This window comes from Bufo gargarizans, chromosome 2 (assembly GCF_014858855.1).
Source record: "Bufo gargarizans isolate SCDJY-AF-19 chromosome 2, ASM1485885v1, whole genome shotgun sequence".
Classification (NCBI taxonomy): Eukaryota; Metazoa; Chordata; class Amphibia; order Anura; family Bufonidae; genus Bufo; species Bufo gargarizans.
This window is the reverse complement of record NC_058081.1, coordinates 415747145-415764583: the sequence shown is the minus strand read 5'-3', so window position 1 is coordinate 415764583 and position 17439 is coordinate 415747145. Positions and strand designations below refer to the sequence as shown.

At 44.3% G+C, this 17439-nt stretch overlaps 1 protein-coding gene across 1 annotated transcript in view; it reads left to right on the top strand.

Annotated features, from left to right (window-relative positions):
* The window catches only part of LOC122928246 (catenin alpha-1), a 111678-nt gene that overhangs the window by 59024 nt on the left and 35215 nt on the right, over positions 1-17439 (top strand). Inside the window, exons 8-9 of the mRNA XM_044280891.1 lie at positions 3410-3490; positions 4447-4599. Of these exons, the coding sequence (XP_044136826.1) occupies positions 3410-3490; positions 4447-4599 (234 nt within the window). The remainder of the gene's footprint in view (positions 1-3409; positions 3491-4446; positions 4600-17439) is intronic.

Below are 17439 nucleotides of genomic sequence, written 5' to 3'. Positions count from 1 at the left end.
GGGTGACCCCCCTGGGGCACTTGCCTCTAGTGAGCCCGCCAGTGCACGGCAATCACAAAAGCGTCCTAGAGCAGGACATGTTTCCTCCTCAGACACATCTCCCTCTCCACCCCATGTAAGATCTCACTCAGGCTTTTCTTCCCCTGGGAACCTATCGTCTGAAGGGGAGGTAGAGAATTCTGATTTGGACAGGAATACGGAGCAGCCTTCCAAGTTTGCCTCCACCATAGCCTCATTGCTGCTATCCTTGAACCCTTTCAGGTACAGGATGTTTCCCCCTCCACTGACCAACAGAGGGTCTCCTTTTTCCATCCAAAACAGGCCTCAAAGGTGTTTCCTCGCCATAATGATTTTTCTGCAGTGGTTTCTAAAGCTTGGGATCACCCAGACGTGCGCTTTACCACCCCTAAGAAGCTGGATGTTTTATATCTATTCCCAGCGTATTGTGTGTCCACGTGGGCATCCCCTCCCAAGGTCAACCCGCCAGTGGCACGGCTAGCCAAAAATACGGCTATTCATGTAGCCCATGGATCCTCCCTTCAGACCCCTGAAGATCGCTGGATGGAATCCTTGACGAAATCCCTCCTTGCAGCTACAGGCGGTGGCAAAGGCGATCTCTGAGTGGGGCAGCCAGCTGGACCAGAACCTGGTCTCCGAAGTCCCTGGTCAGGGCCTTGGCACAGCTGATCACCCAGGCGGGGAAGTTCCTCTCCGAGGCGTCTTTGGACGCAGGCACCCTCATTGCGCACTCTTCTGCGCTTGCAGTCACCTTATGCCACAAGCGTGGGCAGCGGACGCAACTTCCAAGCGCTCCCTAACCGCACTTCTCTTCGCGGGGGCTCATCTCTTTGGGACCCGGCTGGATGAAATTATTTCCGAGGCCATGGGAGGTAAGAGCACCTATCTCCCACAACCTAGAGATCGCACGCCGGGTCAGGTTCCTCCCGTGGTAGGCCCTAGTTTCCGAGCTCTTCTGCGGGGGGAGGGGGGTAAGCACTCCTCAACCTGGGGGGCCGCCTCCTCTTTCAGGATGTCTGGCGGACCCACGTCTCAGACGCTTGGGCAATCGAAATTGTATCTTCAGGGTACATTGAGTTCTCGTTCCTCCCCCCAGACAACTTTTTCCAATCCCGTCCTCCACGGGACCCTGAGCGGGTGGCCGCCTTCTCTCCCAGGCCATTCAGTCCTAGACCGGGAAGTCATCTCTCCGGTTCCTGCAGGCTCCCAACCATCCGCCTCTGCATGAAGGTGTTAGAGGAGATGGTCGCCTTCGATTCCCTTTGCCCAGTTCCACTCTCACACGTTCCAGAGAGCAATCCTGTCCTCCTGGGACAAATCGTCTGAGAGTCTGGACTGTCCCATCCGCCTCTCTTCTCAGGTGAGGTTGTCCCTCTGTTGGTGGCTGTCGGTTCCAGTTCTGGGAAAATACTTCCTTCCAATGTACTGGATAGTTGTTACCACCAACTCCAGTCTGCAAGGTTGGGGAGGGGTTTTCCCTCCTAGGACAGTCCAAGGCACATGATCTCGGTCAGAGTCCAAGCTTCCGATCAATCTCCTGAAGCTCAGGGCGATTCTTCTATCCCTCCGGCACTGAACCCATCTCCTAAGGGCTCGCCCAGTCAGAGTTCAGTCGGACAACGCCACGGCGGTGGCGTACATCAACCACCAGGGGGGTAAACGCAGCTCTGCGGTGATGCAGGGATCTGCCAAGATCTTGCGGTTGGTGTTCCACGTTTATTTCATTGATTAACTTGCTTCTCCTACTGCTTGTGCACAAACTGAAGCTCTTTCTCCAGGCTGGAGGGGGTATAGCTACAGTGGGAACGGCTAACAACTTCTGCCCAGTGTCAACGCCTCCTAGAGGACATAGCTATACCCACGGTTTCAGTGTCCCCAATGAAGAGTGAGAAAGAGATTTTACTGGTAAGTTTTACAAAAATCTCGTTTATCACATGTTCCATGCAGGGAGCATGTGTTTGCTTGATGCACTGTAGCAAGTTATTGGCTGTGTGTCTCCTCTCTCTCTGGATGATCAGCTCTTACATGGCATTGTAACCTTTCACTTTACACACATGATAGGATTGAGGAGGAGTAGGAGAGACACTCTGCCCTGCTTCTGTTGAGGATGAGAGCTTCTCTATGGAGTAAGATGTGGATGAGGCACATAATAGTCTGGTGTGTGAGCCAAACTGACACAAACGTGGGGGTGCCATTAGAACCTAGCCTTGGTGCTGCCTCCCCATTGCTGCAAAAAACATTGAACTACTGGGCTGTAAAAGTCATATATTGTCCCTGCCCAGGTATCCATGGTAACACCTTGCTGCACAGTGAGAATTGCAATTTTACAAATTGAACAATTGTTTTGAAAAATAAATAAATGGATAGCTGGTTAAAAGTATAAATATCATGCCACAGAATGAAATTTTGGTTAAAGGTGCAGAAATGCGCCACCCTTACCACAAGTAAGTGGCATGGCAGCAACTGCACTGGCAACTTGGCCAGGTGGGAGTTTGCTCACAAGCAAATTGCTGGTCGCAAACAGTTATGTATGTCTAACAGTGGAGGATTCTGAGCAGGAGAACAAGTAGCTGATGATGGCAAGTACACTGTACTGCTTGGGAATGTGGACCGGCTGCCGGAGAAAGAAGATATCACCTTCTCAGCACCCTAATATGACTCCCAGGTCCTGTCCAACACACAGAAATCATCACGATCCTCATCCTTCCTGCCACTTTTATTAGTTTGTGATATATTATGATAGGCACCTTGATTCCCTGCTCTGTATTTGCCCTCATTGCCACTTTCTCAAGTCCTCAATATTGGATTTTGAGACAGCACACCAAATGATCTTCAAAAAATTTGTATTTTTATAGATTTTTCAACATCAGTGGTACATGTTATAGCAACGTTTCGGGCCCAATTTTGGTGCCCTTTATAAATCATGAATCAGGTCTGATGCAGTAATGCTTTCACTAACACAGATAAAACAATGCAATGTTTGTGGTAAAATGTCTTTTGTTCAGTAACACAGGTATAAGAGTACATTCTTTTGCGGTGGAATGTGTACAAACTACACTGACTAACAGGGATATAACAATGCAATATCTTCAGTCAAATCTTTTCACTAAGGCTACATTGACATCACCAGTAACCTGATCCAGCAGTCTGTTCTAGCAGCATCCAAGGATGCTAGAAGAGGGAGAGTTATGAATGAGAGTTGGAGAAAATGGAACTTAAAGAACACAGCATCATCCATCTGGTTGTTAAGTTTTCCAGAAAATTATCCAGAAAATAAATTACATGTTGTTAAATTGACCCACCAGTAGCGCTGATAGTGTCCATAGGTCAAGCACAAAAATTTGTGTCTACATTTTACACAACTTCTTGTATTTCATACATATCTTTTTAGACTGGACGAAAGGAAAGAAGTGATGCGCTAAACTCTGCAATAGACAAGATGACCAGAAAAACACGAGACCTGCGCAGACAGGTAAGTAATAAAACAATAACCAATATATTCATATGTGAGTAAAGAAAGTCTATTGTTCTTATTAAGTTAATATCTGATTGGCAGGGATCCAAATCCCCACACTCCTGCTGATCAGCTGTTCAGCCCCGCTGCCGGAAGTTCACAGCTCCCTCCATTGTGTAGTTGAAGGAACTGTTTACTGCAGCGCTACTCATATTTATTTCATTGGGACCAGTATTCCAGTAACTCCATCCATGATACAGTGAATGGAGTTTTGTGATTCCAGCACTTACTTCAGGTGCCTGAGGAAAGGTGATCAGCAGGAGTATGCCGATCAGATATTCATAGCCTATCTTGATGATACACCGTCAATATAAAATAAGATCCTGGATAATCCCTTTTAAAGGGAACCTGTCATCACCGTTATGTTGCCCATACTAACGGCAGAATAAAGTAGAGACAAGTGAGTTGATTTAAGTGGGCTGTCATTTATTAGTTAAAAGTAAGTGGTTGCCCAGAACCAACATCACAAACATTGCAGACTAGGCCTGGAAAAGAGTCCTGGCCACCTGAGAAGAGTCATGGTTATTCATAAATTCCTGCTCTCCTGCCCACCTGCTGATGATTGACAGTCTTCTACCTAGTTTTTTCTCTTTCTCTCTAGGAGAGAACTGCCAACCATCAGCAGATGGGCTAGAGTGCAGGAGGTTATGAATAACTATGACTCTTCTCTGGTAGATTTGACTCTTTTCAAGGCCTGAGCTGCAATAATTATGATGCTGGTTCTCAGCAACCACTTACTATTAGCTCAAGAGTGACACACCGCTGAAATCTGCATTTCTGTCACGACTTTATACTGCCCTCAGTACGTTCAGCATAAAGTTGATGACAGGTTCCCTTTAAGTCCCCCAATTTGGGTTTTAGCTGGTCTTTCTTTGCTTTGTCTTGTTTTAATCCGTCATTTTTATACTTTGTAGCTGCGTAAAGCTGTTATGGATCATGTTTCTGACTCCTTTCTGGAGACAAATGTACCACTACTTGTATTGATTGAAGCTGCGAGGAATGGAAATGAGAAAGAGGTCAAAGAATATGCCCAAGTGTTTCGTGAACATGCAAACAAACTTATTGAGGTAAAAATAAATTATGTGGAATCTCACAGTCACATTAAAATTGGAAAAGCCTCCTAAAAATGTCATATTTTTTATTGTAGATTTTTAATATGTCTCCGAAGTAAATCTTGTTGGTGCACAACTTGGGGGGGGGGGGGGGACACAATTGCATTTTTAACCCCTTAGTGACATAATTAATTTTAGTCTTAAGGACCAGTAACCTGTTCCACCATAACGTTTAAAATTTTTCCTTCTAATATTTATTTATTTTGCGGGATGGGTTGTAGGTAGTGTTGAGCGAACTTGGCATTCGGGCTATCTAAGAATTCCATAATGGATTCCATTACCATGGACCATAACGGAATTCTATGACGGCATGCACCATGGAATTCCATATTGCATCATAGAAGTCTATGCTGGACATAGACTAGTAGGTTTTTAGGAATCATTTGGGGTATATATAGTGTATTAAATAACTTAAATTTTAGGGGGAAAGAGTAAAAAAAAAAACTGTAATTTTTACATTATTTTATGAACTTTATTTACGTCTTTCACTATCGTATAACCTAATTTTATTATTTGTATCAGTACAATGATAATGCCACATTTCTAGATTGTTTTTTTTAAAACTATTTTTAACGCACATACATGGCGCATCAGTTGTGATGATGGATGTCAAAATGCACCAGACCGAAAAATGCTGCATGCTTAGTTTTTCTGTCCGGCGCGATCAGTGTACAGACGCTGGATGTGTGCACTAAAGTGCTGTGCAATATATTGGTTGTGTCCAGTTCCCAGCCTAAAATACCTGGCCGGACTCAACTGATATATGTGCAGGTAGCCATAGTTTGTATCTGTATTTTGTAACCGTATTTTGTATCCGCAGTATAGGCTACCAATATTGGATCAGTGCAGGTCCAACACCATGCACTCCCGCATATCTGCTCTGACACCAGAACTACACAGCTCCTACCATTGTGTAGTTTACGGAGCTGGTAACTCACTGCAGCGCTGCTCCCATTGAAGCAAATGGAAGCATCACTGCGGTTACCAGTTACAGCCACTACACAATAGACTGTATAGTTCTGAGCTGTATACTTCTGGCTTCCAGTGCTGGAGGGGTGCCCTACCCTTGCCAATCTGATATTGATGGCTCATCCTGAGGATAGGCCATCAATATCAAATTTATGGACAAACCCCTTAAGGCCCCAATAGTCACATCAAAATTGGAAAATAAAATCATCCCGAAAATGTCACTTTTTAAATTGTATATTTTGAATTTATGTCTCAAATAAATGTAGTTGATGCACGTAAGGTGGCCCATTGCTCTAAACTCATATAAAATGAATGGAGGAAGGCCATGCATGCTTGGTGTGCTCTCTTTTATGTTGAGCACCCCATTTTAGTGGTAGGTGCAGGTCCCAGAGGTGTGGCACCTGCACCTATCTGACATTGGTGGCATATCCTAGTGATATGCTACCAATGTTGACGTAAGGCAACTCCATTAAAAGGGTTCTCCGGGAATTAAAAAAATCTAAATACTTAAATATTACTTTATTATAAATATATTCACAAATACCTTCATCAATCATCAGGGGAAACAAAATGGCCACTGTCCTATTTGTTCACACAAAACCTGTCCTGATCACACATGAGGACAAGTTACTTTACAACACTGAGGTAAAGAGCTGCCTCATCCTCCTCTGTGCTCTACTTGTCAGGGATTATGACCCTGAATACAGATGATAAGAACTTTAGCTGAATCTCTGGGGAATTTAGTTCACGAGGAGACAAAGTACAGAGAGGACGGACAGGACAGGCTGTGGTAATGTGTTGCTGTGGTAATAGAGACTGTAAACAAGTGCTGCTGCTCAATAGCCACACCCCCACCTTCCTCTCATGTCTCCTCATCATCTCCATTCCCACAGATATTCACCTGTATTCAGGATCATGATTCCTGACAAGCGGAGCAGAGAGGAGGATGAGACAGCACTATGTGATTAGGACGGGTTTTGTGTGAACTAATAGGATGGCGGCCATTTTATTTCTCCTAATGATTGCTCTCTAGACAAAACGAACAATTATAAATAATGTAAGGTATTTAGTAACATAGGAAAATAGTTAATAAGGCCGAAAAAAGACATCTTTCCATCAAGTCCGGCCTGTTATTCTGCATGTTGATCCAGAGGAAGGCAAAAAAAAAAAACTGTGAGGTAGAAGCCAATTTTCCCTACTTAAAGGGGTTATCCTATCTTAGACAATGGGGGCATATCTCTAGGATATGCCCCCATTGTCTGATAGGTGCGGGTCCCACCTCTGGGACCCGCACCTACAACGAGAACAGAGCCGGGGAGAGTTGTGGCAGGAGGACCCCGGGTTTCCCAGGGTCCGTCCACCACCAGGCACAGCTCCCCGCCTCTCCCATTGAAGTGAATGGGAGCGCACCGCGCATGCGCGGCCAACGCTCCCATTAATTTTTATGGGGCCGACGGAAATAGCCAAGCCAGCGGTCGGCTATTTTCGGCGGCTCCATAGAAATGAACGGAGGGCTGCTGCGCATGCGCAGTGCGCCCTCCTCCACTTTCTCTGCTCCGTTCTCCTTGTAGGTGCAGGTCCCAGCGGTGGGACCCGCACCTATCAGACAATGGGGGCATATCCTAGTGATATGCCCCCATTGTCTAAGATGGGATAACCCCTTTAATGGGAAAAAAAATTCCTTCCCGACTCCAATCAGGCAATCAGAATAACTCCCTGGATCAACGCCCCCTCTCTAGTAGCTATAGCCTGTAATATTATTACACTCCAGAAATACATCCATGAACTCTTCTAGTGAACTCTCCATCACCACCTCCTCAGGCAGAGAGTTCCACAGTCTCACTGCTCTAAGGGTCCATTCACACGTCCGTGTGTGTTTTGTGGATCCGCAAAACACGGACATCGGCGATGTGCATTCTGCATTTTGCGGACTGCACATAGGCAGCACTTAATAGAAAATGCCTATTGCGGACAAGAATAGGACATGTTCTATTTTTTTCAGGATCGGAATTGCGGACCCGGAAGTGCGGATCCGCAATTCTGGATCCGGGTAGCACATCATAGAAATGAATGGGTCCGTAATTCCATTCCGCAAAATGTGGAACAAAATTGCGGACGTGTGAATGGACTCTTCTATGTTTGTGTACAAACCTTCTTTCCTCCAGACGCAGAGGATGTCCCCTCGTCAGTCACTGTCCTGGGGATAAATAGATGATGGGAGAGATCTCTGTACTGACCCCTGATATATTTATACGTAGGTATTAGATCTCCCCTATATTTGTGAATATATATTTATTATAACATAATATTTTAAGTATTTAATTTTTTTTAATTCCTGGAGAACCTCTCTGTGTTCCAGCAAATGAATTATGCTAGACTAGTTGCACTTTTTTATAGGAATAATTTCAGGGTACACATAAGATAGAGATATATCTATCTATTTATAAACTTTTATTCATTTATATTGTGATGGGGAGAAGGTAAAAAGCAGCAATCTCCACAGATTTTTTTTTTTTTTTTTGTTTTACAGTTCGTGTGGTATCAATAACATGATAATTTTCTTGTGTGTCAGTATGATTATCGTGATGCCACATTTATGTAGTTTCTTTTAAATGGTTATTCTGAACTCGGACATTGGGGGGATATTGCCAGGATATGCTTCCAATGTCTGATAGGTGCGCATCCCAGCTCTGGGCCCCACACCTATACTTAGAACGGAGCCCGTAAAGTCCCGGACGGTTCACCGCACATGTGTGGCTGGCCTCTATTCATTCCTATAGGAGCGTCAATGATAGCAGAGTGTACTGGAAGTCCCGTTGAAATGAATGGGAGGTGCACCATGCGCCCTTTGGGACTTCACAGGCTCTCTAAGCGTAGGTGCTGGTTTCGCTAGGATATGCCCCCAATGTCTGATAGGGGCGGGTCTCAAAGGTGTGTAGAGTGCTGCTCTCATCAAGAGGAGCATTTTGGTGCCTTTTGGATTCGGAGAAGCCCCATTTTTGCAGTTGAGGCTTTCACATCCTTGGCACACACTGACTTTGAGGCCGGCAGTCTGCCTCACTTCAGCCAGTGGATTCCCTCTGTTCCCACCTGTACTTGGAGTGCTCAGTTTGGAAGGTATGCTTGGAGAACTACTCCGGTCCGTTAATATACTATTGCCAGAGGCTCTAGCTAGTAGGCTGCGTGCTCAGGATTCCTGTAGGCCACACTTTACACTGCAGCCTCCCACTCATCAACTTTAGTGGCAGGAATCCTATATTTCTTAGTAGGAATCTCTCCTGACCAATACTTAGAAATATATGTGTCCAGTGACACAGGGAGAGAGGAGGAACCCAATAGTCTCTGATCTTGTATTGTCATTTGCCTGCTGTTTTTTTTTATGTTTCCATTTTCCATCCTTGTACTCAGTTTCATCTAGAGGCCTTAACCACCTACTACTACAAGACCACAATATAGTTTTCTCTTACTGGACAGTGCTGCCATCTGACTTTTTGTTGTATTACAGCTAAGCTCACTTGGAGTATTTTCCCTATGGAAGTCTCCCAGACTATGCCCATTATGGATCATAATGTTTTGTGATTCTTGCTAACATGCTCCGTGTCATCTGGCTACTTATGTCTGTCAAAGGGAGGTCCCCCTGCTGGCAAATTTTGCCTAAGCTTTTTTTATATGGCACAACTGTCTGAAATGGAGCTGTCAGACAACCCAAGTGAAAGAACAAGTTCACTTGTTACCTTCAAAGTGTGACCCAGCCATGGGATTACAGGCTCCAGCGTTTGAACCTACTGAACTATATATTAACATTAAAGCACTCTTCACGACGGAGCTATGCAAGGCAATTGTGGACTTTACTATACAGATACAGGAACTAGGCACCAAAGTATTAAATCGGATAATTTTTTGTTTTCTTATTAAATAACATGACCATACAAAATGCATAACAGACCTTTACATTCAAGCAGGGTCACAAGTCAGGACATAACATTGTCACAATAGTATAAAAGGTTATTACACATTAAACCCACAACAATTACCCCCCTTCCCGCCCCTCTTGAGACAGATTTAGAGTATTACAAAGCATTGTCTAGTCGCGTTAAGACATTAACAGCCGAAAGGTATCATATAGACCCTAGTATACAGAGTAAATCCAATCCATAGCAATCCCCGGAATTCACTTATATATATATTAACATGCACATTCCTCATCACCCTATAAGATCCCTAATTCCTCTAGTAAGAGCTAGCTATGGACTACACACTCCTGATCTATCCATCCAAAGGCCCCAGATATTTTCAAATTTCAACAGGCAATTGCGCTTAATATACACCCCTCTCTCCATCCTTATTACAATGTTCAATCTTGTAATAAATTCAGCGGCAGTAGGAGGTCGAGGCTGTATCCATTTAGCAGCCAGCGTTTTACATGCTTGATATAATATTCTATTAATTCCAGTGACAATATAGTCTTGTAAGTTATCAGTGTCAAAAATACCAAGCAAACACATTCTAGGATCAAGATCATATTGTGCACTGTACCGTATTTTTCGTCCTATAAAATGCACCTGCCCATAAGAAGCACCTAGGTTTTTGAGGAGGAAAATAAGAAAATAAAAATTTGAACCAAAAGGTGTGCTTTTGGTGCGTTTTGAACTAATGGTGGTCTGTGGATGACACTGTTATGGGGGATCTGTGGGTGACACTGTTATGGGGGATCTGTGGGTGACACTGTTATGGGGGATCTGTGGGTGACACTGTTATGGGGGATCTGTGGGTGACACTGTTATGGGGGATCTGTGGGTGACACTGTTATGGGGGATCTGTGGGTGACACTGTTATGGGGGATCTGTGGGTGACACTGTTATGGGGGATCTGTGGGTGACACTGTTATGGGGGATCGGTGGGTGACACTGTTATGGGGGATCGGTGGGTGACACTGTTATGGGGGATCGGTGGGTGACACTGTTATGGGGGATCGGTGGGTGACACTGTTATGGGGGATCGGTGGGTGACACTGTTATGGGGGATCGGTGGGTGACACTTATGGGGGACCTATGGGTGACACTGTTATGGGGGATCGGTGGGTGACACTGTTATGGGGGACCTGTGGGTGACACTGTTATGGGGGACCTGTGGGTGACACTGTTATGGGGGACCTGTGGGTGACACTGTTATGGGGACCTGTGGGTGACACTGTTATGGGGGACCTGTGGGTGACACTGTTATGGGGGACCTGTGGGTGACACTGTTATGGGGGACCTGTGGGTGACACTGGTATGGGGGACCTGTGGGTGACACTGTTATGGGGGACCTGTGGGTGACACTGTTATGGGGGACCTGTGGGTGACACTGTTATGGGGGACCTGTGGGTGACACTGTTATGGGGGACCTGTGGGTGACACTGTTATTGGGGACCTGTGGGTGACACTGTTATGCTTGATAAAGGCTGGTAACAGCCAAAACGTTGCACTTCATTTGTGTATATGCTGTGAAGTTTTCGCAATAAAAAGAAAAAAACGGAGATGCTGCTGCGACTTTTCGACTTTAACTTTCTGGTGTGACCGCTGTGGATCCGTGGTCCTCTTGGCGGCTGTTGCATTCTGGTGACCCGATGAGACCGTGTGTGCTGCTTTTATTCCGTCTTCTACTGTTAATTGAATATCCCTATCTAGTAGCTCCCTTTGTTCCACAGAGAGGGTAGGCATTACGATCTCATTTAGATAAGAATCCCTATCCTTCAGGGTAAATGCCAATCTAGACCTATAAACTTCCTTAAAGTGGGCATGAAACACCCCAATTATATCCTCATCTCTGGTAGCCAGGATACCATTCCTATCTTTAACCGCAGTTAAACAGGAGGGACCTGATTGTGCTTTTACAATGGTAGCCAAGAGGTGACCAGCACTCTCTCCTTCCATAAAGTACCTCTGTGCTCAGAAAAAGCATTTAGCCCCTGCCTTATCAATCAAATGTTCTTTTAGCAAGTCTTGAGCCTCAGTCCAATTATTAGCATTTTCTAATGTTGGATTAGCTATGTATTTAACATCAGTCTCCAAAACCCTATTAGACATCTCAATTGAGAGGGCCCTATTTTTCGATTTATGTACACTAATTTCCTTAAAATATATTCCTCTTACATATGCTTTTAAGGCTTCCCATACAATTGATAAAATGGCAGAGCAAACAATTTCAAGGAACTCTTTTAAACATCCAAATATTTTGTCACCTGTGTCCACCAGCTGGAGCCAGAATGGGTTCAAGCGCCATATAGGTCTGGGGCCCTTTCATGCAGCTCCCAACTCCAATACCACTAAAGCTGGTGAGTGATCAGAAATGCTCCTAGGGAGATAGGAAACTTCCTGTACCTTTTCAATAACACAGGGGATCCTAACATTAAATCAATTCTGGACAATGAATTATGCGAGGAGGAATAGCACGAGTACTGCTGCACTCCTGGATGTTTTGTCCTCCAAATATCACATAGGTTAATTTCCATAAGTAATCTACTCAGCGAAGTAGGGGACGGTCCCAAAGTACCCCTGTCACGGATAATGTTGCAGATAGCTGGAACTTGTGAATAAACGTCCGACTGGCTTGATCCCAAACTAAGGAGTATATAGGTGAGCCCTATAAAACCCTAAGAGCTCTCCCTGACTGCTATGCCCATGCAAGGGTCTCAATGGTAGACGATTGCATGCCCGACTGTGTGACACCTGAAAACCCTATAATAGTGAGGGGACACGACCACCAGCTCAATGCACTTAATACGGACGGAGTCAGGGTTACCTAGAATCAAGCCAGCAAGGAAACACGATACATGAAAAGACTTATCTGAGCAAACAGCAGCAGCAGCCTCCAGCAGTGAAAACTTCATCCAGGAAGTAGTATAAAACGCAAAGTGAGACAGTATGGGAGGGAATATAAAGGGAGACGATTAGTCTAAATAGGTGACACCTGGGAGAAGGAAAGGAGATGACAAAGTGAAACCAAAACAAAGAACGTCATGCAAGAGGTAGAGAAGGCCGTCTGCCAGACCTTCTCACAGAACTGGCGGTGACAACCCCCTCCCGGATGGAATTTATCAAGGGATTTATCAAGATACATATTGAAATCACCTACAATCAGACTAGGAACATCCAGAAACTTAGCAGTAAATTTTAACACTTTTTTCAAGATCTCACTTGAGTATGGAGGGGGAATGTATATAGTGACCAATATCATTCGGAACTGAAATATAGTGCAGTCAAGACATAGAAATCGTCCCTCAGCATCAATGCATACTTCGTTAGAAGTAAAGGGAAGACTTCTATGAACAAGGACACAGACTCCCCTCAATTGGGTGGAGTATGTAGAATGTAATTCATGCGCAATCCATGCTCTGTGTACAAGATGCGTTTTATCTGAAGTGAGATGAGTCTCAGACAAGCAGAGAATTGCCGGCTGATGTACTTGCAGAGCATGGAAGACCACATTACGCTTAGCAGTCTGGCCCATCCCCCGAACATTCCACGCTATAACCTAAAGGGTCCCCATTATCAAACCAATTCCAGAAATGTATTCGACTATTACTGCGATCTTTTACAACAATGTTACTAGGCCTCATATACCACCCGCCACCTGTCTCAAGTACCCCCAAAAAACCCGCACATTCCCCAACATAGACAAACAAAACAAAAAGACATTTCTCCTTCCAAAAGAAGAACTGGGGTATAGAAAATACCTGATCTCTGATATATCAACTAGTCTAAACTGTCAATAGAGCAACTATTACAGCAATAATACTTGGTCTTGAACTCTGGCATAACATATTCCTTTGCCAATCTCCCACCCACTGCTAACTTAGACGTATTGATGGGCGCAAGAATACATCCTCCAGATTGAGATCTCCCTCCTTGTCTGTTTCCACAGTCAACCGAATTTTAATTTGAGAAGCTTGAGGCTTAAAGGAAATGTGTCATCAGAAAATTACCTTTTGTTTAAATCACATTTTTATGTTTAACATTTTTAATGACTTTTTGATATTTTTTTATTTTGTATGACAATATCTGTATTTAAACAAAAACCATAAAATCCTGCAGTGTTCACACTGGCCACTAAGAATAATAATAGGTCTGTACAGATCAGTTTGCTGCAGTTACCTGCTTATCTATACACAGAGGTGATATAATTACAGGCAGGATTAGAATGGCAGATACGACAGGATCCACCAGTCACAATAGGCGATTGTCAAAGCTTAACTATTATTTCCTTGTACAATGACCTCTGCACAGGTCACAGAGCATGCCTAAAAAACTCTCCCATATAAGTCAATAGGGTCCCCTCCTGACCATTGTGTCCATGGCCTATATGCCTGCCGTACAACTATTTATTTATTTATTTTGAATGCTTTGTAAATGCTGGCTCAGGCAAGATGTTCATGTTCAGGATCTACAATCACAAAAAACTGATTAGAAAAAAAAAAAGAATGTGTGTTACCATCTGGTTTTAACTGGCACAAAAACAAATTTGGTGACACATTTTATTGCGACTCTTTCGGATTCTAGAGAGTAAATACAGGTCCTTCTAAAAAAAATTAGCATATTATGATAAAGTTCATTATTTTCTGTAATGTACTGATAAACATTAGACTTTCATATATTTTAGATTCATTACACACCAACTGAAGTAGTTCAAGCCTTTTATTGTTTTAATATTGATGATTTTGGTATACAGCTCATGAAAACCGAAAATTCCTATCTCAAAAAATTAGCATATCATGAAAAGGTTCTCTAAACGAGCTATTAACCTAATCATCTGAATCAGCTAATTAACTCTAAACACCTGCAAAAGATTCCTGAGGCTTTTAAAAACTCCCAGCCTGGTTCATTACTCAAAACCGCAATCATGGGTAAGACTGCCGACCTGACTGCTGTCCAGAAGGCCATCATTGACACCCTTAAGCAAGAGGGTAAGACACAGAAAGAAATTTCTGAACGAATAGGCTGTTCCCAGGGTGCTGTATCAAGGCACCTCAGTGGGAAGTCTGTGGGAAGGAAAAAGTGTGGCAGAAAACGCTGCACAACGAGAAGAGGTGACCAGACCCTGAGGAAGATTGTGGAGAAGGACCGATTCCAGACCTTGGGGGACCTGCGGAAGCAGTGGACTGAGTCTGGAGTAGAAACATCCAGAGCCACCGTGTACCGGCGTGTGCAGGAAATGGGCTACAGGTGCCGCATTCCCCAGGTCAAGCCACTTTTGAACCAGAAACAGCGGCAGAAGCGCCTGACCTGGGCTACAGAGAAGCAGCACTGGACTGTTGCTCAGTGGTCCAAAGTACTTTTTTCAGATGAAAGCAAATTTTGCATGTCATTCGGAAATCAAGGTGCCAGAGTCTGGAGGAAGACTGGGGAGAGGGAAATGCCAAAATGCCTGAAGTCCAGTGTCAAGTACCCACAGTCAGTGATGTCAGCTGCTGGTGTTGGTCCACTGTGTTTTATCAAGGGCAGGGTCAATGCAGCTAGCTATCAGGAGATTTTGGAGCACTTCATGCTTCGATCTGCTGAAAAGCTTTATGGAGATGAAGATTTCATTTTTAGCACGACCTGGCACCTGCTCACAGTGCCAAAACCACTGGTAAATGGTTTACTGACCATGGTATTACTGTGCTCAATTGGCCTGCCAACTCTCCTGACCTGAACCCCATAGAGAATCTGTGGGATATTGGGAAGAGAAAGTTGAGAGACGCAAGACCCAACACTCTGGATGACCTTAAGGCCGCTATCGAAGCATCCTGGGCCTCCATAACACCTCAGCAGTGCCACAGGCTGATTGCCTCCATGCCTCGCCGCATTGAAGCAGTCATTTCTGCAAAAGGATTCCCGACCAAGTATTGAGTGCATAACTGAACATAATTATTTGAAGGTTGACTTTTTTTTGTATTAAACACACTTTTCTTTTATTGGTCGGATGAAATATGCTAATTTTTTTAGATTTTGGGTTTTCATGAGCTGTATGCCAAAATCATCAATATTAAAACAATAAAAGGCTTGAACTACTTCAGTTGGTGTGTAATGAATCTAAAATATATGAAAGTCTAATGTTTATCAGTGCATTACAGAAAATAATGAACTTTATCACAATATGCTAATTTTTTTAGAAGGGCCTGTATATAAGATACTAGCAGAAGGACTCGGCTTTGCACGGGTATATATAATCTATTTCATATTTTAGGTGTCTAAAAAGATATCAACAGTATCCCCCATAACAGTGACCTCCACAGTGCCCGCCCCTTTAGCAGTGGCCTACACAGTGCCTACCCCTTTAACATTGACCTCCACAGTATCCGCCCCTTTAATAGTGTCTGCCCCTTTAACAGAGACCTCCACAGTGCCTTTAACATTGACCACCCTTTTAACAGTGACCTTCATAGTGGCCGCCCCTTTAAGAGTGAACTCCACAGTGCCTGCCCCTTTAACAGTGACCACCCCTTTAACAGTGACCTCCACAGCACCTGCCCAATTAACAGTGACCTCCACAATGCCCGCCCCCTTTAACAGTGACTTCCACAGCACCTGCCCCATTAACAGTGACCTCCACAATGCCCGCCCCCTTTAACAGTGACTTCCACAGCACCTGCCCCATTAACAGTGACCTCCACAGTGCCCGTCCCTTTAACAGTGAACTGCACAGTGCCTGCCCCTTTAACAGTGAACTCCACAGCACCCATCCGTTTAATAGTGGCCCCTGCCCCTCATGCATGTAGCAGTGTAGTTGTGCCGTCATGCGTCATATGACTGAATATTTAAGGATCTGCGAACCTGTGATCAGTTGTTATGGCAACATGGAGTAGGACCTGCAAGCTTCTATTGTCTAATAAGGAACATGTGACCCGTGCAAATGGCAGTTCGGCTTTAAGTGAAAGGCTTGCTGGCTTCTATTGGCTAATGCAGGACATTTTTTGGGAATATCTCAGGAGTCCTAGAGTGCCGAGGTAAGTCCTAGAGTGCCGAGACCCAGTCTAAAACCTTCCCAGACATCTGATGTACCTGTGTGCCAAATTTGGTGACGATCGGGCCAGTCGTTTGGTTGCGCATAAAGAACGTCCAGACAGACAGATGTCTAGACAAACTCATTTTTTATATATATAAGATATGGAATCCATGGATGAACTGTGCTACTTCCTTCTTGTCTTTGTGATCATGTGGCGATATTATATGAGGACTCTACTTCTTTCTACCCCATTTTTTCCTGTATGTATACTTAGGCCCCCTTGCTGATATGTGTTATGTAACAGTTTTCCTGTTATTATGTTTAAAAGAGTAGTTCTGGTATTGTTTTTTCCCCCCTCCTTTATTGTGCTTCTGTGGCAGAGTATTTGCTCTGTGGGATAGGTCATCATGGACAGGGGTCCGACACCTGGCACTTCCACCGATCAGCTGTGTGAAGAGGAATTGGCGCTCCATGCGAGCGCTACTTCCTGTTCGCCGCACTGCTTGTCATCTCTGAAGTTTCGGCGGTGTAGTATAATGACAAGTTCTCACTCTATTGAAGTGAATGTAGCAAGTACTTGTAATTGCCAACACGTAGTGTAATGAACAGGAAGCAGCGCTCACATGGAGCACAGATCTGACAGCTGACCAGCTGGGGTGCCGGTGTCGGACCCCTGTAGTCAGATATTGATGACTTTTCCTGAAGATACATCATCAATATGTATAGCGTGCACAACACCTTTAAGTATGCAGTGTATTTAGGGTTGCCAACCTTCCCAACAAAAAAATACCGTCCAAGTTTACACGGTAGTATTCTTTGACACCAATAATTCAAATTCTTTTGCAAATTTTTTTTCTGTCA